Source organism: Adiantum capillus-veneris, chromosome 9 (assembly GCF_014529385.1).
Source record: "Adiantum capillus-veneris isolate H3 chromosome 9, ASM1452938v2, whole genome shotgun sequence".
NCBI classification, from domain to species: domain Eukaryota; kingdom Viridiplantae; phylum Streptophyta; class Polypodiopsida; order Polypodiales; family Pteridaceae; genus Adiantum; species Adiantum capillus-veneris.
The window spans coordinates 65,915,660-65,939,451 of record NC_140939.1 but is presented as its reverse complement, the minus strand read 5'-3'; the positions used below and the strand labels follow the sequence as shown (position 1 = coordinate 65,939,451).

General features: G+C 44.3%; 1 protein-coding gene across 1 annotated transcript in view; it reads left to right on the top strand.

The window, feature by feature from the left end:
* LOC147450596 (single-stranded DNA-binding protein, mitochondrial-like) overlaps nucleotides 1–21,289 on the top strand; it is a 100,574-nt gene extending 79,285 nt beyond the window's left edge. The window contains exons 3-5 of the mRNA XM_086519765.1: nucleotides 8,127–8,353; nucleotides 20,628–20,728; nucleotides 20,808–21,289. Coding sequence (XP_086375891.1) covers nucleotides 8,127–8,353; nucleotides 20,628–20,728; nucleotides 20,808–20,860 — 381 coding nt within the window. The 3' untranslated portion in view covers nucleotides 20,861–21,289. The remainder of the gene's footprint in view (nucleotides 1–8,126; nucleotides 8,354–20,627; nucleotides 20,729–20,807) is intronic.
* Nucleotides 21,290–23,792: the final 2,503 nt, after the last annotated feature.

The window sequence follows — 23,792 nt, the reverse complement described above, 5'->3', positions numbered from 1 at the left end:
AAAGGAACCCACAGAATTCACATCTTCTATTAATGCAATCAGAGAGCACACTAATGTGTCCCAAGTTTCTCACGATCATGCCGATGCATCTCTCATGAATTGTTATGGTTATGTGAATGGTCAAGGCATTGTGGTCTTCTTTGATTCTGGTAGTATGTATAATGTGATTAGCGACTCTCTTGAAGAGCGCACGTTTAGAAGCTCGACCCATTGATCCCATTAAGACCTCTGGTTTTGCTCCTGGCATGCACTCTTCGTATACGCATGAATGTCCTGATGTGACCGTATCCATTCAAATGTCCGTTCTCGTCGAAAGTTTGTGTTTTTTCCTCTCTCAGGATACGATTTAATTTTTGGCATTAAGTGGTTTAAAGGTCATAATCCACAAGTTTGTTGGAAAGAAAACACTCTCAGTCTCGCAGTTGAAGAATCACCTCTCGTGGTTCTTCAATGTGACACGAAGATTCCATCTATGTCACTAATCTCTCACTCTCATGTTTTGGACGAGGATAAAGCACGTAGTCTCTTTCTAGAGAAGCATGATTTGTTGCATGACAAAGAACATTAAAGGAAACATGAAACGAAACCCGAAAAAGAACAAGAAAAGGAGTCTGTCTTCTCCAAAGCACGATGCATATGTTTTGCATGATAGAGATGTGATTGTTCATAAGGATGATGGTTTAGATGATGATTTTTCTAGTGAAGCTAACCACATTGCAGATACGATCAATCACGAAGGACCGATCCTGGCTCTCGAGTTGAGGTCCAAAGAAATCACTCAGGAAGTATTGTGTGTTCGCATGATCAGTCAACACGCATTGTTCGAGTTTTTCGTTCGTGACGGTTTCTTGTATTTTCGTCATCGTCTTTACGTGTTCCCTTTCCACAAGCATACCGTATTGTACAATGCACATGACTCACTCACGGATGAGCACGGATGTAAACGGATCACTCTCGAAAAGACAAAAAGTTTGCATTCAAGGAACTCACATAGTTTTCCGATTGTCCGTTTTGTGAATCGCTTTTCCATGTTTCTTCCTTGGCATGACACAGTCTCAGAAAGAGCACAAGAAAGATTGTCCATCAAGCATCGGCATTTCCGTTGTGATTTGCCACAGTTGATAGGTTTAGGTCGAAAAGTCAAGTTTCGATTCCACTTTTGCGTTTGTTTGGTGAACGGTTTGGCACTCCGTCACTTTGTTTATCTACATTGCATGCAAAGTCTTTTAGGAAGAATAGTCTTTTTACAGTCTACATGGAATGGGTATGTTTATGGTTTTGTGTTGGACATGGTTTCGGGAATTTTTTCTCATTGAAGATTCTTGAAGAAGGTGGACCTACATCCATAGACGCAGTTGGAGCATTGAAGCCGCCACAGATCACTTTGTCTCGCTTTCGGCCTGGCCCAAGGCAGCAAGCATTGCAGATCTTCATGAAGTTCAAGTATCGCACGACCCACGCATCAGAGTGGGTCGCGAAGATTTTTTCTAAGATTACGCAGAGTTGTTGGCAGACTACAAGGAAGCCATGCAGCTCAGTACCAGTATCTCACTTTGAAAAGGAGGGGATGTTAGCGTTTTGCAGATTCACAGCAGGTTATCGCACCAACAGCCCTAGCGTTTTTGCAACTTGCAAATCACCTAGCGTTTTGCAGATTCCCTGCGATAATATATCCATGTGCATTAGCGTTTTGCATTTTCAGCAGTTAGCATCCGTACCGCAGCCCCCAAACCTCGCAGATCTCACCTTTCCGTAGCAGATCCCTCGCCACACGGTCAGATCAGCCAATGTTTGCAGTTTCAGCCTGCTATTCGCAGATTTCAGCATCTGCGTTTTGAGCGCAACGTCGTCGCATCGCCGTCATCGCCGTCGTCACTGACGTAGAGTCAGAATTCAGCAGATACAAGATTTACAGATTTCAGCCCTTAGCTTTTTCAGTTTTCAGCCCGTCTCGTCGTCGTCCTCATCGTCGTCGTCGTTGTCGGCAAGTCCATTGCATTGTAGAGATTTGTGCAATCAATAGTAGACTGCTCTCGCCATAGATAGTGGGGCCTTTGGAGGAGGGTTTGACAACATTCTGGTGTTGTATTCTTCTCTCTCTATCTCTCAGTATCAGCACCTTCATTCACAGTGTTTACCTCTTTGTTTGTGATCATTGCACTCTCCCACTAAAGGAACGGAAGGCTCTCCCTTCCTTAAGTAAAAGGAACCCTTGAGCACAGGACGTACCTCTTTTCCCACTTGGGACGAGATTCTCCCTTCCCTTAGACAGATCGAGGGGCACTCCGCATTCCGAGCCGGAGGTGCTGTTGATGTAGAAGGAGCTTTGATAGCTCAAGGAGGCAACAAGAAAGGTAAAGGTAAGAAGAAGAAGAAGAACAAGGACATCGAATGTTACCACTATCACAAGAAAGGGCACAGAGAATTAGAATGCGGAAAGAAGAAACAAAACGAGGCCAACAGGGAGAAACAGACAGCCTCGATTGCAGTTGTAGCCTCTCACAAGACGACGAGGATCGCTCTTGTCGTGACGACGGACCACGCTCTTCAATCTTGCTACATCGCAGTCAGGTACTTGGGTTGTTGACAGTGGAGCCACCACTCACATGACTCCCCAACAGTCATGGTTTAGCTCTCTCAGGGAGACTCACGGGCAGACCGTCACTATGGGTGACAACCATGAGATTCCAGTGTCTGGCACAAGCCAGATTATCCTCTTTCGTTCTACCTCAGACCCGAAGTTCAGTTCAGTGGAGGCGCTTTATGTTCCAGACATGGCCTTCAACCTCCTCTGTGTGTCGAGTTTGGACTCTCAGGCAGCTGACATACACTTTGGGAGTGGCACAATCAACATTTATGATTCTACGACATGTACTATCCTTGCACGCGGTGAGTGCGATGGTTCCCTATACCGCCTCACTACTCTTTTGTCTAGGACCACGGAGTCTTCTTCCTACGGCATGCACGATTTGGACATCTATGCTATCAGCAGCTTCAACAGGCTGTTAGAACCTTTATAGTGGAGGGTACCAACGATACGCTCCTTATCAGGCGTATGCGAGGCTTGCCAGATGGGCAAGCAACACAAGGTTGCCTATCCGAAGCAGGCATCCAACAGAGCTTCGGCACCACTTGCACTGGTTCACATTGATCTATGTGGCCCGATGAGCACTCCTTCATTTTCTCACTCACAGTTTTTGCTTGTGCTTGTGGATGATTTGAGCAAGTACACTTGGGCTTCGTTCCTAAAGCTCAAGTCAGAGGCTTTCAGTTTCATTTGAAATTAAAAGATGATGGTTGAAAAGGAGAAGGACTTGCACGTCAAATGTATTCGCTCAGACAGAGGGGGTGAGTTCACCTCGAAGGACTTTGCACAATGGTGCAAGTCAGAGGGCATCCAGCGCCAGCTGACTACTCCTTACACTCCTTCCCAGAACGGAGTTATTGAGCTGAAGAATCGGACTATCATGAAGATGGCTCGTGCGATGCTTGCGCATGCTTCTTTGCCCCGGGTTTACTGAGCAGAGGCGTACAACATGGCGGTTTACATCCAAAACCGTTCTCCTACCCATGCTTTGGAGGACATGACTCCTTATGAGGCTTAGGCTTACTACGGGCGCAAGCCCTTTGTCTCACACTTTCGAGTTTTTGGATGTCCGGCCTTTGTCCATGTGCCAAAGGAGAAGCGACAAAAGTTAGACTTCAAGGCGTTTAAGCTCATCTTCTTGGGCTAATCACGAGAGTTTGATGGATACCGGCTTTATGATCTTGACGCCAAGACCACCACAATTAGCCATGATGTGACTTTCATGGAGCTTTTCAACACACCTGTAGAGGGGGCAGCATCAAGCCTATACCTTCCCTACCTCCTCCTCGTCCACCTCCTACACATGATCCTACCCCTGTTCTTGTTCCTGTACCCTCTACACCGCAGCAAGTTACTTCACCGGATCATGCCACGTCAAATTATGATTCTGATATGGATGATGGTTCTCCTTCAGTGGAGGCGGTCCCACCTCGCAATGAGAAGTTAGTTCTTGGTTGGCTTTACTCTATGGTTTCTTCCTCTGGAGTCTCGAAGTTACCAGACTCGTCAGACCCTGGCAACCTCGACGTTCTGCACGCCTCAAGGACATGCAAGTTTATGACGGCGCAGAGTTCGTGAACTTTGCACTCATGTCTCATATTCAGGTTTCACCAGTTGAGCCTTCCTCGGTAGAGGAAGCACTCCAGCATGAATGTTGGAAGCGTGCCATGCAGGCAGAGATGGACGCTATCGAGAGGAATAAAACCTGGACTTTGGTTCCCAGGCCCAACAAGCGGAAGGTGGTTTCTACGAAATGGATTTTCAAGGCAAAGTACAAGGCCAATGGTTCCCTCGACAAACACAAGGGAGACTTGTTGCTCGGGGTTTCACACACAGCGACCAGGCGTGGACTTTGACGAGACCTTTGCTCTCACCACTCGCATGACTACCGTACGCACAGTGTTTGCTCTCGCAGCCAACTTTGGTTGGCCTATCTTCCAAATGGATGTCAAAAGTGCATTTCTGAATGGAGGTTTGGATAAAGAAGTTTATGTGGAGCAACCTCCTGGGTTTCGTATACCAGGCAAGGAGGATTGGGTTCATCAGTTGTGGAAAACATTGTATGGACTGAAGCAGGCTGGACGAAAGTGGTACCTCACACTTAACCAGTTTCTTGTGAAGCTGGGGTTACGGTGTACCTCATCAGATTCCAACTGTTATGTTGTCTCTGATGGCTCTTTGGCTGCGATAGTGATTGTCTATGTTGACGATCTCATTTTCACAGGCTCTTGGAACAGCAGGATCAAGTCGATCATGAAAGCTATGGAGACACGTTTCGAGATGACTGATCTTGGGCTTCTTCACTATTTTCTTGGATTCGAGATCTTTCAGACGCCATACAACATCTTCTTTTCTCAGCGGCAGATTAACTTGGAGCAATACAGGAATGTTGTTGGCTGCCTCGTATGGCTGCCTTGTTCCTGACTAGACATTTGTTACACAGTTTCTGTCCTCAATTCCTTTAACACCCGACCTCATCAGCGACACTGGCAGTGTGCCTGGCGTACTTTGCGGTACATCAGTGGCACCTTGGACCATGGTGTGCTCTATGGTTGCTCGAAGGGTTGCACCTTACTTGGTTGGTGTGATTCAGATTAGGCAGGAAATCCAGATGCTAGGCTCTTTACTACAGGAGTGGTTTTCACACTCGGCTCAAGACCCATTTCATGGAGCAGTAAGCGGCAACCCACCGTTGTGCTATCTTCCACAGAGGCGGAGTGCAGAGCAGCTTGCTATGCTTCTTGTGAGGCCATATGACGACGGAAATTACTGGGAGAGTTGTGTTTTCCCCAGACTGCTACGACTTGTCTTTTGTGCGACAATCAGAGATTGCATTGCTATTGCCAAGAACCCTATCTTTCACGCTCGGAGGTGCAGTACCACTATGTTCGAGAGCGGGTTTTGGCTAGAGATCTTCATTTGGAGTATGTTCCTACAACGGACAATGCAGCAGACATCTTCACGAAGGCTATACCTCAGCGGACTTTGGCTTCTCACCTTCGACTCCTCTATGTTGTCTCAACATCCGGTGCTGAGAGGGGGTGTTAGAGTTACACCACCGTTGCTTTGCCATTTTGTACGGCTAGTGATTGTCCAGTGTTGGCCACCCATCGCACATGATGTAGATTGCATGGGCAGACACTTTAGCACGTGTCCAATTGGTCATTTTCTGAGCTTGACGGGGGTGCACACATTTTTAGCCATTTTTGGGCTTTTATGTTTTTTGCACCAGTTACACATTTTGCCCTACCTCAACCTAAGATTCTATAAATAGAATGCTTAGGGTCTTGTAGTCATTCAGATTGAGATTGTGTATTGAAAGCATCATTTGCAGAGCACTTGTGTTCTCTCTCTCTCTCTCTCTCTCTCTCTCTCTCTCTCTCTCTCTCTCTCTCTCTCTCTCTCTCTCTCTCTAGCATTTTCGGCACGCGTGGCTCACACTCTTTCCGCTGCTCACTCTCACACAATACATGCCAGGCAAAAGAGTACAGGGCATCATTTGCAGAGCACTTGTGTTCTCTCTCTCTCTCTCTCTCTCTCTCTCTCTCTTTCTCTCTCCAGTGTTTTCGGCGTTCGTGGCTCACTCTCTTTCTGCTGCTCACTCTCACACAGTACAGGGCAAGCAAAACAATGGCGAAAACATGCCAAAAATGAGAAAATTACCTCACATAGGCCGGGCTCAGCCACAAAACAGCCCTCACTCCCTATGATCAGCCCCTGTGAGATACTACGGCACTAGCAGCTCTGTCAAGACTCATCAGAGAGGTGACCGACTCTAACACAGATTTGCGTGGAGTTGATGACGTGGCAGCAAGAGTACAGATTTCCGGATTTCGTGCTGATAGTGCTCACGTGGCAGCAACAGTACGGATTTCCGCAATTCGCGTTGACAGTGCTGACGTGACAATGGTATGGATTTTTGTAAATCACGCTGGCAGCTTTTGGGCATTTTGCTTTTGGACCAGATGCTTTTGAGTTTGAAGGTTTTCATGTAAACTGGTTTTTTCATAGGCCAAGGGCCTTTAAATAAGTGCAAAGGGCTCATTCTCTGGCATGCTCCGCGAAAGGTACAGAGGATGGAGCACCGGCCTTGTACTGAGTTCAAGTAATATAAAGAAATACCGAAAGGGGTGCCAAGGTTTGGGGCCAATGCTCTCTGGGGTGGAATTCTGCCACTCCGTGTTGCGTGTGCTCTCTCTCTCTCTCTCTCTCTCTCTCTCTCTCTCTCAGTTTCAGTTGTTATTGTATTGAAGTGCTTAAAGTTGTTTAATTTGTTCTTTTCCGTTGGCACGTGGTGCCCGTCTTTTGACACTTCCCTGCCTCCCTCTTCGACTAGCATTGCCTTGACGTCTTGTCTGTTGCACTCTAGTAGTTGTTGGATTGCACAGCCAAGCCACGTAGGCTTTGATTAATTAACTCAAAGGGAATCTATCATCAATATGACCCTGCCGATGAGTGGAGACAAAATGGTGCAACATTTCACCTCTTGTATACAAGCAAACACGCGTTTAGAATAATTCTTCAATCAATCAGTTCTTAAGGAATTCCCAACTACAAGCCCAAAACTTATGGTCAACTTTTTATGTACACATCATAAAGTCACTCAACAGTGGACTGTCAGGCCGTTAGCACACCCAAAATTGGAGAGAAATCGGTTGATTTGAGTCCGACTCTATTCTCCTCAGGGCAATCTGGTGACAAAGGAGTGGAGTGGCTCCCCTCTCGTGCAGCATGCAGCGCACCAGATTCAACGTGCTGATTTGACGTGCACTTTTGGAATAGGCACAACTAAACCGAAAGCCTCAAGCTAAAGCTCTCTGAAAAATAATCAATCTTAAAGCCCATTTTGCAGAATGGGGTGCCAAGCCACTTAAATGATTCAAACACAAACCTAGTGTTAACAATGTTGAAATGTTCTAATCACTCCTTAAGTGGTCATATGTTGGGCACAAGATAGAGGGGTTGCTTTATACTAAAATTTTCCTTGACCATATTGTATGCTTTTGTCATATAATTGGCCCCTCATACTATAGGTTAACTTCGTATTCGTTGGCAAAGGTTTTACTTGTTAGTCTTTTCTAAAAAGACTTTCTTCTTCATTAATTGAGTGGAAAAGGTTTTACACGTTAGTTTTTTCTAGAAAGACTTTCTTCTTCACTAATTCAGTGGCAAGGTCAAGGCCATAGCATTGCTTACTCTTTTGGCCTTAATTGACTTTTCTCTCTTAAAAATTATGCTATTGGTATGTAAAGAGAGATGTCATTGATCGGGAATCACACAATCTATCAAACTTTTCTAAACGGGAAAACATTTCACTATATTGCAGTTGGAAGTCATAGGTGTACATTGATCATGTTTGAAAATTTCAAGACTAGTCATTGAGTTGATGGGTGTTAAAACGGTGCGAACTCTCTATGCTTGCTCATGCGCCATAATTTATCTCTTTGCATGCCTTGTGACTTGATCACTTGTTTGAAAAGATCTTCTTCTTCATACGATGAGGCAATTTCCAAAAAGACTTTCTTTTTGATACAAGCAGGCAATTTTGGCTGGAAAAATCACACTACCACCATTTCAGAAAGTTAGGAAAAATGGAAAGGTTGCTACCATCTTTAATGTGGCTACTGGTGGAATGTGGAGGTTGCCGATATCCAGCAAATTGGCTGCAGCCGAAGATGAATGTACAGATCCATGCTTACAATATCATAAAGTGGTAATACATGATGAAGGCTTGGGAAAGCTTGCAGTTCGAACCTTGAGAAGAGGGTGAGTTTGCATCAATCCTACCTTTCTGCTTTTGTGCTTTTGGTTTGGATGCTCAAGATATTCTGTTTGAGATTAGGGTCAATACATTAGGAGGGGGTTTAAGCTTACACTTTTAGTACACATTCTTGAGTAAGAAAGGTTTATACATATTTCATTCCTACCTGCCACAAAAAATCTCAAAATTTGCTACTGTGATTGTGAGCCTCTTTGACTTTCGGGATTCAAGTGGCCTTATCAATAATTGCAAGGGAGTAATACAGTTAATGTGTTCTTTAAGACAACATTAGTGTTGTTTGATAACTGAAGTGACAACCCTTTGCCATGCCCATAGCCATACCTGAATCATTGGCTCAAAGATCCGTTGTTGTTTCGAGTTAGACCACTGTTGTTACAGCCACCAGTCAGAGATTCTTTGACAGATGTAGCTCAGCCCTTCTGACAACTAGACAGAGCTTAGCAGAGTTGGTTGTGTATTTGTAAGGGTCTCTTATGGATTTCTATTGGCTATCATCTGTATGATTGTTGCACCCTTGTGCTAGAGTAGGCCACTTGGATCTCTATAGTGGCGATGCTCTTGTTGGTGTCCTGTCTATATATGCTCCATTCTTACCTGAAACTCCCCGGGACTCCATTTTTTCCTCATTTCCCCGCTTCTGTTTCTGTTCCCGTTCCCCGTTCCATATCCACTCCCCTCACTATAGGTAGTTGCTGGAAACTCCCGGAAACTCCAAATTTTGGCCATTTCCATTGTTCTTGGTCCTGTTTCCCGTAACTACGACGTGCTCCCACTCACTTGGGCACATTCTGATATTGGCAACTCCTTATTACTGCATAGTTTTGGATCATTGATTTGGGGGGGGGGGGATGTTATTAATGTGGAATCTGTGGAGGACCCCATACTGAGACACTTCCTCACCTACTTCCACTTTCTGTAGGATGCATGTGACAGCTTTCTTTTTGTCATTGCTGTTATAAAGGCTTGGCATTAAAATCTGTTTTATGTAGGGCGTTGGCCTCCTCTCATGGTGGGATCTTTGCTATTTGGCCTGGCAGGGTTCTTTCAGATCATGCTCCAGTTTCTATGCGCATCCAGTTTCAGTGGCCTTATGTGCCTCCTCACAGCTGGAGGGTCTCAAAGAGAGCAGATCATTGGTTCTTCGTCTTTCAATGCCTCGACGCCTGAGGATAGTGTTTAGATGCTTGCCTCTTGTAGTTATTCCTCAAGTTAGGCCTGCCAGACTTTTACATCTAGCCAGATACATGCTTTGAGACTCTGCAATGGAAGGGCACCACATGCCAACTGAAAAAAACAGACTGGAACATTCTTTTAGGCTGCAGTTTTCAGGTCATGATTCTGATGGGTTGGCCATTTACTCCACCCCGCAATCTCGGCCGTGGCATTTGGGGTTGGTTGCCCACCAGCATAGGGAGGTAGGGAGGACCTACCCTACTAACACATGCAGAGTGGTTACCCTTCAGATGTGTTATGTATTGATGGCTCCTTCCATAGAACAGAGCTGCATGATGTTGTCAACAGCAATCTTGTCCTGGAGATGACAAGATCACTAGACTTTTTTCTTGGATCTGGAATACTAGGATATTTTACAAAGTTCCTTGTTGCAGGCTTTCAGCATACCTCAGATGTAGGACGTATCTCCAAGTATATGCTTTTTGCGCTGATCTTACTTATACAGAAGAGTGGTGATACTAGTTAGTTGTGATGGACTGATGCAAGGTGGTACCAAACGTACTGTACGTGGCATATATGTACGTACTGTACGTTGTTCCGTACAGGAAAATTTTTTATGTACGTAAATATACGTACTCTTGTAAAAAAACCGCAAAATATTAAATTTTCTAGGACTTTTCCAATATAAATAAAGAGAGAAGCCAACAACTTATAGAGACGTTCAAATACATGTTCTACAAGACAACCACATACTGTGTAACTATTGCAAGAGACTTAAAAGTTAAGACGACATTGATAATTGAACAAGAACATCAAAGCTCAAGAGTCAAATGAGATCTGAAATAACAATGAACACACCAATGCTGAAAACATCAAATGACAAAGTACCATAGATGATAGCCTACAAGGCCCACGCCATAACAAAGGCTCATCAGCCATCATAAATGAAACCATCCTACTCAAAAAGTCTGTCTATATAGTAGTAGAAAGCACTAAATAGCTAGCTCAAAGCTAGCCCATCATCCATGTGATGGCCTCATCCTCAAAAATCATCATCAGATGTAGATGAAGACTCTGTTGAAGAGACCAAGTCCCCATCCGTCAGGACATTGCCCTCTTCGTCGTACTCTGGCTCTGCCATCACGGACACCTATGCCACATGTAGATCATCCTCTACTGCCTCTATTGAAGCCTCAATGAGACGAACAGCCTCGTTTGCCCGTTTCAGAGAAGAACGAACAGGTAGCTTCCCTTTACGAATGCTCTCTCTTCGAGCACTATCTGGGTCTGGAGCATGCTCACGTAGAGGAATAGCCAAAGCTCGTGCGCGTGACCTCGTCACACGCCGATCAACACTCTCCAACTCCTTGTGAAGTAGCCGAATAATCTCATCCTGCTCATTTCTAATCTGCGCCTCCACCTCCTCTATAGCACAAGGATCTGCCACCATCTTCACGCGTGTTGGGTCCGCCTGTTGAAAAATGAAAATAGAGGAAATATTATTTATTATGTACTAAGTACTCAATGGCTGAGTGTATCATGATTCATGATTCAATCATTCATGTGAAAATTAATTGTAGACCTGCTTGGGTGTTCCCAAAGCGTGGTAGGCTCGCACAAGCCTCATATTTGCTCGGCAATAGACTAACTTCTCTAGTTGAGTAGTGCTGAGACGATTGCAGATCTTCGTATGTATCAAGGAATAAACGCTCCTGTTGCGCTCGCATGCACCAACCGAGCAATCCTACAACAATGAGCATTGAGATTTAATTTATGGCACTAGTAAGTACTAAGTACATTGTACAAAAACTATAAGTCTCAAGATTCTCAATTACTTGTGAAAGTACTCGTAAAGCCAGATGTGTAAGCGTTGGAAGACCTTGTCTCCCATAATTCTGCCACCATGTAAGAGGAAACTTGGTAGCCTCTGGCCTCAGCACCACAGCTCTAGCAAAGGATGGTCCTAGATTGTTCATGAAGCTGATCATCTGTGCATCAATCTCCAGCTGATCGTCAATGTCGTACATCATATTGATGTAATCATCCTTGAGCTTTAAGAGACTCCTCTCATGGAAAAGCTCTGGCGTCTTGTAGAAAGGATGAAGCAATGCGGCCATCCCATGAATGGGATGACTCATGAAAGTCCGTCTCCTTTCTACAATGGCCATGATGTCATCTCGACTGAAATTTTCAGCAATAAAACAAAGTTGAATTGGCAAATTCAAATGACAACAAGTCTACTAGAAGATTTGCAACAAAAGCAATGATCGATTTCAAAAGACAAGTACTTACCAGCTCTATGTCAAAGACACGCACTCTGTAATGTGTCTCTTCATCTCCATGAAGAGATGATAGACTAGGCCCAATGTAGAGCCCTCCATGTCTGTGACTCGAAGAAGCACATACACTGGCTGTAATGCCACTGTCAAACCCTGAACCTATGTCTAAAAGGACTCATCGAGCACCCGTCGCTGTATGTATTTAGTGGGCTCTGTCTGCGAGTGATGCATCAATCTCCACTTCCGGTCCACAACTGTCTGGAGAAGTGGATCCCTCAATTTGAAGAGTCTCTGTAGCACTAAATACATATAAGCAAATCTGGTCTTTGAGGGTCGCACCATATCAAGTGTACTGTGGCTCCTGAAGATAGCTAAAGCTTGATGTTTCTTGCGGAAAAAGGTGGTCATCTTAGTGGCATTTGTAACAATAGGCAATACCCAAGGCAACTTGCCTATATCCTCCATAAGTAAGTCAAGACAATGCGCAGCACATGGAGTCCAAGAAATCCGAGGGTAAGCTGCCTCGACCATTTCACCCATAAGTTTACAATTTGAGGCATTGTCAGTCACAACCTGTACCACACTCTCCTTCCCAATCTCATCAATAGCTTTCTTGATGTGCCCAAAGATAAACTCACCATCGATGCGCTCTCCGGCCTTCCCTGCATCCACAGCGTGCAAGAAGTATGCCAAGACAAGACCACACAAGAATATTAATGATGTGCCGCCTACGAACATCACTCCAGCCATCTGATATGATGGTGCACCCAAACTGCTGCCAACCGGCCTTGACCGGGACCAAAGCCTTATCTATCAAAGCCTTCTGCTCATCAAGCATTGTAGTGTGCATCTTCTTATACTCCATCCTTGACCATGAATCTATGTGACCAACATCAGCTATAGCCCGGACCATCCTCTTCCATTGCTCAGTCCTCAAAACATTGAAGGAGATGTTGCACTCAATGAGAGTGCGAGCAATCTCCATCTCAGCCACCTTTTGACGCTCCTTCACTTAAGAAAGAGAGTTCACACACGAAGGCAAGGTGCTTTGCCAACGTGCATCCATATCACCTCGATCTTCCTCCTCCTGCACAACTCGAGCCCTCTTTCTACTAGAACCAGTAGTGGGATGATCCTCTTGAACCTCGGAAGATGAACCACCAAAATCCCCAATAAGAGCATCCTGTGTGGTGGCTACCTGTATTTTTTTTAGTGTTGGTACTTCCAAAAATTCTCCGCAATCAGTTTGTCCCTAGTATCTTGTGGAACCTTTTTGCACCCTCCACAATTGTTGGTCGTGCCAATGCCTGTCAGGTGCTTGACGACACGAGAAATTGTACTCGTGAGCTGAAAATTACAGTACTTGCATTGCCATCGTTGAGTGCCAGAACCCGCTTGGCCTAGAGGGTTGATAATGCGGATGACATTGGTATGCTCCTTCCAATAGGGGTTGCATGGCTTAGGCATGATGAATCTGTCGCAAACAATAAGACAGACACGTCACACGAGTGAGAGGAAGAGACAGAGAGAGAGGGAGCCTGCAGGAGGAACTTGGAAGAGAGAGAGAGAGAGAGAGAGAGAGAGAGAGAGAGAGAGAGAGAGAGAGAGAGAGAGAGAGAGAGAGAGACTTTACCTGCACATTGTTTCTCTGCAATTTTTGTGCAGTGACTGGTTATTGGTTTTCTCTTACTGCTCAATGCTCAAGCGCCTTATAAGTATGCCCCAAAAAATAATCGCCTAGGCCTTGCGGAACCCTCACGCTGGATAAGAGCCGGATTAAAAAGAAAAAAAAAAACAGCACCGTACGGATCGATCCGTACGGTACGGATCCGTACAGATCAACCGTACGGTATGGATTGGTTCCGGACGTACATGTTGATCCAAAGAACTGATGGTTTCGGTTTATCAGACTTTTTTCATTGGTGTATAAGCTTTTGGTACGGATGATTAGTGCCAGGCTTCAGCCTTCATTGGTGGATTTGATTCATGGATCGCAGGCTTGCTTTAGCACATGCTTTGAGACCACACGATCGAGCTTTGCATACTAGTTTTGGGCTCCATTCATGGATTGGTGCAGCAGCACTCCCAGGACTCGTATCTGGGGGAGTGAGTTAAGAGGCTCTTGAGAAGCTGCTTCTCTTACAGGAGGAAAGGTCTTCTTTGTCAGCAAGCATCTTTGGATGGCACTCTTCAGGCCTTATGGGATGAGTAAGGGGCAAAATGATAGTTTCATTGCAATGACAAATTTTTGTTAGAGGTCATATTTGATTGTAAGGAGGCTTGTTCATACAAGCGTGACACGCATAGTGGGTTGAGATATGTTATGGGGTGGTGGCTCCTTGAGAGTTGCGTGATTTTATCACCAGCTCAATAGATTTTTTTTTTTCAAAATACCAGGATAGTTTAAATGGTTGCTTGTTGTAGGCTTCTAACCTATCATTAATGGTGTGACGGGTTTTAATGTTAGGGTTTTTGGATCGTGGTCAAAGACGCAACTGATCATTGGGTCCCTCCACTTTAGATTGTAGTCTGTTTTCTAGTGAACAACCAATGCTGACCAAGATAAAGACATGACCTCGAAATCCAGTTTATCTGCATAATTTTGAATACTGATTTGCATACTAATTGTATTGACTAGAGATTTTCCTTTGTCCTTAGTAGGAGCAGGTTGTTCGGAATTCACGGATGTTTGTGCGTTGGAATTTTCTCTCAAATTAGAACGGATTTGGTCTCTTGGGACACTCATACCATCTATGGTCATTACCACAAATTGCACATAACCCATCCTTCTTTGAAGTCGAAGAAGTATTTGAAGAAGAGCAATACTGATCTTGAGAAAAATCACGTCCTTTATCACAATCAAGTGGAACATTTGAGGGAGATCTTCTTTGAGATTATCGATCTTAAGAGTAGGACCGTTGAAGTTGAAGAAGGCACCGTTGCTTGTTGCCTGAACTGAGATTGTTGCTGCTGACTTTGGCTATAGTGTCCTCTGCGATCGCGTTGTGAAGAGTAAGTGCTATTTAAAGATCAATCACTGGGAAGAAAGTTCTTTGTAGGGCGTTGATTATTGCCAGGACGTTGCACATAGGCGATTGCAGCATCCAAGGTGGTAGGGTTATACTCGTGAACATTGTCTTTCAAGGTTGGCTCAAGCCCGCCAATGAAACTATGTAGTTTGTCAGAGGGGCTAAAGAGTCTCTGTTTCCAAAGTTAATTTCTAAAATGCTGTGATGTACGCGGCCAAGGAATCAGTTTGGCTCAGGTGGCGGAGAGAGGACCGGCATGGAAATCCGCATTAGCAGGTTCAAATGCCTTGCGGAATTTCCCCCAAGTTGTTTGTTTGCCATCAGTAACCCATCGTTGCCACCAAAGAAATGCTGTGTCGTTCAACAGAGAACTAGCAAGTGCAAACTTTTTACTCTCTACTAAATTCGTGTTGAACGTTCATTGGGTCTGGTACATCGTGTTTGTCCTTAGAAGCTTTGGAAGAAGATGACGGAGAAGCAGTATGAGGAGTCTAAGAAGCAGTATGGTGAGTCCATGAAGAGGTTTGTGTCTGCAATTGCTCGAGGCGAGTTTGATTGATGCTAGGCTTGTTGAAAGTGTGCCATCTGCTCCTTGAGAGCAGTAAGAACATCCTCCTGTTGGCCATCGCCGTCTTGAGATGTCGGCATGGTCAATTCTGAAAGAGAATGACGAGGGGAGTCTAGCGAGATGTGTGGCCCACAGATGGGCGAAGCTGATGCCGATTGGTCGCCCGGTTCTGCCAAGAAATCTGACCCAATGGATTTGGAGTCGAGGAATTGGCAATCACAATAACCTCGTTGCAGGAGGAGGACTGGCCGGTAATTCTTCCGCGAGAACCTCGTCTACATATGAGAGATATGGAATGGGAACATTGAATTGATCGTCCTCCATGGCCGAGAGAAACACCGTGTGCAACATGTTTCTAGAGAGTCAGCGAGGGCAAAGAGCAGTGTGAAAATTCATCAAACATTGGGAAGGGTACTTTTTTTTTTGGTCGAAAGTGTCCCACTTAATAAATTTGGGGCTGGCCTGTTAATTTTGGGGCATTAGTGCCAAGGAATAAAGGCCAGTGCTGAGTTATCTAACAATGTAAAAGAATATCAGTCGCGTGGATTTGTATCTAGGTAATCTAGCGGTTAGTACTTTCTCAACATACCACAAGAGGCAGTCCTCTAGCGAAGGGACACACCCATTCAAGAGCAGCCAAGTGTCGCATAGATTTGTGATCTAGGTAATCCTGCGCTTAGTACTTTCTCAGTAGACCACAAGAGGCAATCCTCCAACGAAGGGGGACACCCATTCAAGAGCAGCCGAGAGTTGCGTGGATTTGTGATCCAGGTAATCCGTCGCTTAGAACTTTCTCAACAAACCACAAGAGTTATAGGCATCCTGCATGCACTCACACCATAATGTTTGTGTGTCTATGTGTTAATTGAAGGTAAATTACCTCAAAGTATAGCCTTCCTGCATGTGAGCCATTGTATGTTTGCTTCTATACAACTCCGGGAAGAGGGGAAGGGTGGAGAGGGTAGCAGTGAGGGTGAGAGGCTCCCAACCTTTGGGTCTTGGGAAAAAATTCTGCTCTGATACAATTGTAAGGATTAGTGGTGCTAATCCTAAAATTAAGACTAAAACTTCTTTCTTAAGATTAAACTGAGACTTAAAAGACGAGAACTACATATTGTTTTGATTTGATTGATTGAACTATATACATAGCCTCCTTTATATAGGAGTTGAAAAGACACATATCAAGACTAGATCAAGACGCATGCCTGTTGACGAAGAGACATGACTCTAGACTAAGAGTTACATCCTTTGACCAATAGCTGTGACCAATTGTTGTAGAGACATGACCATTCAATGCAAGGGTGCAACCATGCAATGAAGTGGTGTAGCCGCTGGGCAAAGAGACACACCCTTTCGAGGACAGGGGTCTCCACTCTGGTCCATGTTTGTATCTGTGTGTGTTTGTGTGGCTGCCTCTGTGTGTGTGTGTGTGTGTTTGCATGATTGGGTTTGTCGTACGCGTTCCCTTTTCCATTTCCCGTTCCGGTCCTCATTCCATGTGACTATATAGTCACAAGGAATGGAAATTCATGCCATTCCCTTTTCCCATTTCCCGTTTCTTGTAACTATGGTTGCCTATGTTTGTTTTTGCTATTTCCTTCCTTGTTTAGTGGACACCGATGGTCAGTTGGGGATGGTTGTAGGTCAGTTTGGGGTTGGGAGGTCTTAGCCTCGTATTTGGCTTGCTTTCTGTAGGTTGAAGAGCGTCATAGCCCTAGATTGTTGTCGGGAATGGCTAGAGGCTCTCTCCTCCGAAGTTTGGTACATAGAATTTCTGATGGGATGCACCGTTAGCTATGGCCTTGGAGGCGCCGCGTTGGATATTCGAGGTTTTGCGATGGAGTTTTCGGCCTTCTCAACAGAGTTTGGATGGCCTATTTATGCTTCAACTCTCTACTACCTTCTTCCCTTACTCCCTGGTTCCCAGCTTTGAGTAGTATCACCCATCTTTTGTAAGTTTGTATCACTAGTAGTTTTTCCCCTGAGGTTTGTGGTAGTTGAATAGCTTAGGGGTTTTTCACTATTACATCCACTATATTTTGTGTGCCTACGGGCTCATGTAATGCCTCGGGGCTTGTAATAATACAAAAGGGTACCGAGCCCCCCGTTCTTTTGCTGAGAGAGAGAGAGAGAGAGAGAGAGAGAGAGAGAGAGAGAGAGAGAGAGAGAGAGAGAGAGAGAGAGAGAGAGAGAGAGAGAGAGAGAGAGAGAGAGAGAGAGAGAGAGAGAGAGATGAAATGAAATGTTATATTAACGTCTTCAAAAGGCCAAAGTGACCTATGAGACCAGAAAGTTACAATGCGGTGTATCTGATACAAAGTCAGATTAACAAAATAAATTAAACTAGGATAACAAAATATAAATAATGCGGGATCCTAAACTAAGCAATACAATGTGAAGACAATATGGGAGGGGAGTAGAGATCCATCTTCATCTGCACTCTGGACGACGAAAGAGTATGGCTTGAATTCTTTGCTGTAGCCTCCTTCGAAACTGTGTAGCTCCTCTTCTCCATCGGGGTCGTCTAGATCTCCCTAGCTTCAATTCTCAGTCTATGAGAATGCCAGTAGTGCGGATAGACCTCTCCACCGTTGGCTGCTCCTCTGTCTGTTCTTCTGGGTGTACAATATCTAGTGTAAAGAAATCTGTGATCTGTCTCTGGGGATGTCTCTCTTCAGCTCTTCTCAGTAAAGTTTCTCTATGCCTGTGTAACTCAAGTAGATATAGCCCAAGACATCTTTGATCCTCATAACTCATGACCCTAGATAGAGGCCCAAAACCTTCTCTGAATAGACAGTGAAAACGGCCTCGTATCTCATAGTACACTATGCAATGACATATGTAATGTACTTCTGTCTCTGGCTCTAGATGGCATAAGCGGCATATCCTGCTATCTACTGGTGTCCCTCTGAATCTGCCAGTCTCAATCTCGAGCTGATGTGAGGACGTGCGTATCTGGCCAATGGCACAACGCAAACCATGCGAAAGATGTGTGTCCATATAGCTGGGTCGAATCACAAACCCATCCCCCGTGAGGTGGAGAAGATGCTCTCTATAGAAAGCCATCTTTGTGCCCAACTCCTGTAACGGCTCTATCCATGTCCTCCTCGTGTCCAGCTTGATCAGATCTTGACGAATGAATCTATTAATCTCTACCCGTGTCAGAGACCTCAAGGGTGCCTGTAGAGAGTATTGAAAAGGAGGCAACCTGTCCATGGTGAAACCATGTGTCTGAAACCATGATGCCATCTGTGCATACCAGCATGATGTATCCCCATTAAGAGCTAATTGTCTGGAGGACTCTAGAGCCACCCTCGCATATCTGTCTATGTTAGTATCCCACAAACTGTGTACAAAGGAGATTGATCTGGTAAGCGCCTCAATCTCCATAGGGGGGGCAGCTAATTCCGCTCGAATGATATCATGCGGTACAGAAACCTTGACTCTAATCAACCGAGAGGTCATAGATACCAGGGGCTTCTCCATACGCCTCCAACCATCCTGGCCTATAGAAGGTCCCCAAACCTACACCCCATATAACATAATAGAGGCAACCAAAGTATCAAACTGTTTTTATCTCAAGAAAGGTACATTGCAAAAGTACTTGACAGATTTAATATGGCTTATGCTAAGCCTCTTGGAGTACCTTTACCTCCATACACTAAGCTTAGCAAAGCAGATTGTCCAAAGGATGAGGTGGCATTGAAAGCAATGAAGGGAATCCCATATGCGTTAGCTTATGGTTCTCTTATGTATGCTATGGTTGCCACTCGTCCCGACATTGCTTATGCAGTAAGATTTGTCAGTCGATACATGTCGAATCCTGGCAAAGCGCATTGGGAAGCTGTCAAATGCATTTTGAGATATTTGAAATGTACACAATCAAAGTGTATTTGTTATGGAAAAAGTGACTTAAAGTTGCATGGATATTGTGTGATGCAGACATGGCAGGTGACATGGATACCAGGAAATCTACCAATGGATATGTATTTGCCATTGTTGGTGGTGCAATCTCTTGGTGTTCTAGGTTGCAAAAAATTGTGGCATTGAGTACTACTAAGGTTGAATATATTTCAGTCACAGAGGCTTCAAAGGAGGCTATTTGGTTGGGCAGACTTGCAAAAGAACTTGGCATGCTTGCTTATACACCCGTGTTGGGTTGTGATGGACAGAGTGCTGTCTATTTAGCCAATGTTTCATGCGCATACCAAACACATAAATGTCTGGTACCACTTCATGCGACAGGTATTGGAGGATAGTCTAATCACCTTGGCTAAGATCCATACATAGGATAACCCTGCAGATGTTCTCACCAAGAGTCTTGCTAAGGCTCAACATGAGCATTGCATACAGCTGGTGGGAGTTGGTTAACTTAAAGGCGTCATTTATGCCTTTAAGTGGGAGGTTGTTGGGTTAAACGCCTAAATAACCCCTTTTTGTACATTTTTATACTTTGTCCAGGTTTTGTCCAGGTTCAATGTGAACTTGGACACATTTTTTGAAAGTAACTTATAATAAAAGTGGGAAAACCCAAAACTGAACCTGGACACATTTTTTGAAAGTAACTTAAAATAAAAGTGGGAAAACCCAAAACTCACTTATTGAGTTTTTCCCAAAAATGTACGAGCTCTCTCTCTTTTTGCTTTGATCCTTAGCGCTTCCTCTCTGCTGCACTCCGCCTCCTGCTTCTTGTCCCAATCTTGCACTACATTGCGGTGCGCACCTACCGGTACCCTCTGCTTCGCACTTTCAACAAGAGTAGGCTACTCAAGAAGTAGTAAGATCACCTAGTGTGTAGTACAATGCACATGGCTCCAAAGTGCACCTAAAATCAGCCCTACAAAGGGAGGTTGACCCATGAAGCTGGGCAAGTCTCTTGGCATCTTGTACACCTCATTTGGAACCATCTACACCTCAACGACTCACATGGGAGTCACATGATAATGTGCCACATAGGCTATGACTAGACAAGAGAGGATGCACACCACATGTTGGTATATACTACAAAGACCACATACCCAACAATGTGTTTGTGCATGGTTATTGCTAGATGGATTTTGTTGTTTTCTCTGTGCATGCTTTTTGCAGCAGTAGTGTATGTTAGCAATCAGGATTAGAAGAGTTTGCAAAAGCAGCAGTTGTTGAAGTTTTTCCTGGTCCATATTCTACCTTCTAGTATAAGTTTTTGCATTGAATTTTTGAAGTACAGCATGCAAGTCTATGTGGAAGGAGAGCTGGAGACCAGAGTTTTCAATGATACAGAAACAGGGAGTGTTAAGCGTGACCGAGAAGTTGCTGTCCATGCAACAGGTATGCAGCTACTGCTGAAATGAGACTTTGAATAAGCAAAAAGCTGATATCCTTTTAAATCATCTGCTTTTTGATGCAGGGCAAGTCATGGCCTGGACTGAAAAAGGCCCGGTATCACTCGAATATTGTTAGTTAGGGTGTACTATGAGAACTTGTTGATGGTGCCTTCAAAATAGGACATCCAGGGTGCAATTAAGTATGTTGCAAAAATGAGCAAAAAGAAGACTACATTTTATGACCATCTTTCCTTCCATTGGCCAAGGACCACAGTACAAAAGAAGAGATGACTGTATGAAGGCTATGTTTGATGTGTTAACTAGCAAGACACTTTGAAGCCATGAGAAACATATTCAAAACTATCATGACTCATGAGTCATTGCCAATTCATGTTTAGCTGTGGTAGTGATTATTCTGTAATTAGTGTTGATTCCTTGTTTCCATGTCTGCAAGGGTTCAATGCCAATTTATGCCGCTAAGAGTCATGTTTTGAAAACTGCATGGTGACTATTTGGAAGGTCTCATGCAAGGCATATGAATACGAGTCACTGGTTTTGTCTTGAAGCTTGGATTAATGTAGTTCGTTATTGCTCTTGAAGAATTGCCTTGTACTGACATTTCAAGATGCAAATTTCATGGTATTTTGCGATTAGAATTAACCAAAAGTCTTGCCTCTGTAAGGACTTCTATGATTTCAATGGGATTAGTGGTCAAGAAGGGCCTTCTCTTTTGTAGATATCTCCAACATCTGGCTCTAATATCCTGTATCCCCTCCTTTGCCGAGATGATGGTCCATAACCAAGAGCTCTCGCTCGTTGGCTGTCTGCTTGACTAGGAATGACTTCATGCTGTGTTGTAGGACCCTGGTGAGAAGTCATCTGAGCAGGTATGAAAAACTATATACGTCTTGTCTGTCTGATCTGGTCACTCTGCTCATTGTTAGAGGTAAGTAATCTCAGTGCTGGTAATCTCAAGCAAGAAGTGACCCAAGTGGCTCACCACCCAAGTCCTGGTATCTCCGGAGGTCCCCTACACAAGAAGATGTGGGGTACTCGAATCCTGCTGGATAGGTGGATGTGTCAAACGGTCTCGAGGCTAGAATCTCCTTGCCCAGGTGGTAAAAGTAATCCCCAAGTGCTGCCCAAGAATTCATTCTCCTCCTGAGCTTCTTAGCTTCCCCTTCAAGTGACTGATTGGTTTTTTCTGCTGCCCACAAGCTCCCTCCACGGATTGCCTTCCCTCAACTTGTGACTCTTCTCCCTTGCTACCTGCTGGCCCTCAAGTCCAATGCCTCTCGGCACCTTACATCTTGTGCTCTCAGACCTCTTCCCCGCAGCTGGTCTAATCTCCCTTGCATCGTCTTCCCTTTTCCTCTTCAATATAGCGCCCTTCGACACTTGAGACACCTTTCGACAGCTGTCCTTTCCCCTCTCCCTTCAGCGCTCTGCACAACATTTTGTACAAAAAAAATTGAATTCCTTTAAGAGCTGATTGCTCTGACACCTATTCTAAGTTGGAGTTTCAGAGTCAGATGTCAAATTGGATTGAAGAAAACAACAGATTCAGACTTCGGATGAACATAAGGAAATCAAATAATGGACTGAATTGAAAGTATAACGTCAAATGTTGGACACAAGATGAGTTCGCTCCGTCGTTCCCAACATGTGGTGCATCAATTAGGTGGCCATGGTTATGTCTACGTGTGGCTCTTGCCCTATGGTACGTGGCCCTTGTCCGGCCATGTTTCATGGCTAATATTTGGAAGGGATAAGCACCTACCCTTGTGGTGCATCGAAAAAAAAGGTACAACGTCAAATGTTGGGACACAAGATTCTAGAGCTGAGGTATTCAGATAATGAAGCAATACAATTGTGTAGTGAGCGTTGGATTACAATAGAGCTTGGTTACAATTAGAGTAGCAGCTCAATGACTACAAAGGACTAAACAAATGATTGACTAGAGAAAACCCGATGAAGTGATAGGGTCTCCCAAAATAAAATTAGCGGTTCCTATTTATAGGTGCTCGTACTTGGTTCTTACAAAGGACTAAACAAATGATTGACTAGAGACAACCCGATGAAGAGTCAGGGTCTCCCAAAATAAAAATTAGCGGGTCCTATTTATAGGTGCACGTACTTGGTTCTTACTGATTGTGCATTGTCATAGCAACTGCTCGTAATCACTACTAGTAACTGATAATCTGACTATGTACAAGTCCCTATATAGAGGTAGTTCCTACTATCTACATCCTCCTCCTCTTTCTTCAATTTTGCAATATTCCAAAATTTCAGATGCTACGCTAAAGTTAGCGTTTGCGCTTGTGTTTATTTGGAGCTTTTTCCAGAGTGGCCCTCTGAAGTACTCTGGGTTGACACTACCTTAGCACTAGAGCCAGTGTTCTCTTTTTGGATGATGCGATAAATAGCTTCGTGCTCCAATTGCTCTCAACACTCCGTCATCATCTCCACTTTGTAGAGTGTTAGAGCACTCCATGTTTTAGTGTTTGGGTCATACAGAGTTTTCTTGTCTTTGATTCTTGTTCATGATAATTGATGATTTTTCATTGTTGGATCTTGGATTTAATACCAACATCCAACATCATCTAAAACCTTTATAGATCTGAGTAAGCATCACCATCATATAAAAAGGCATCGATCTGGTGGGCTTTTTTCCTATGTAAACTCTTGTTGAGACTTAGACATTGGTTAGAGAAACCTCTGTTGGGCTTTGACTCTTGTTTTACTAGCACTATCTTCTATCACATAGCTTGTAATGGCGGTGACTAGATCGACTGACTTCTGTCCGTAGAGCCGGGAGGGTTCAGGGAAAGACCGCTTGGTCGTAGTGCTCAGGCAGTCGAAACAATGTGAACGGCATGCTACACTTATAAATAGGGTCCAAGGATCAGGGGTAATCCGCATTGTTTGAAACAAGGCTGGGTGATGAGCTTGGTGACCTAACACTAGAAGATAAAAAATTAAGAACCACCCCTATTATCGCAGAATAACAAATGAAAAAGGAGAGAAAAAATTTCGTTGGCGGTAATAGGAGCGGAAATATACGAGGT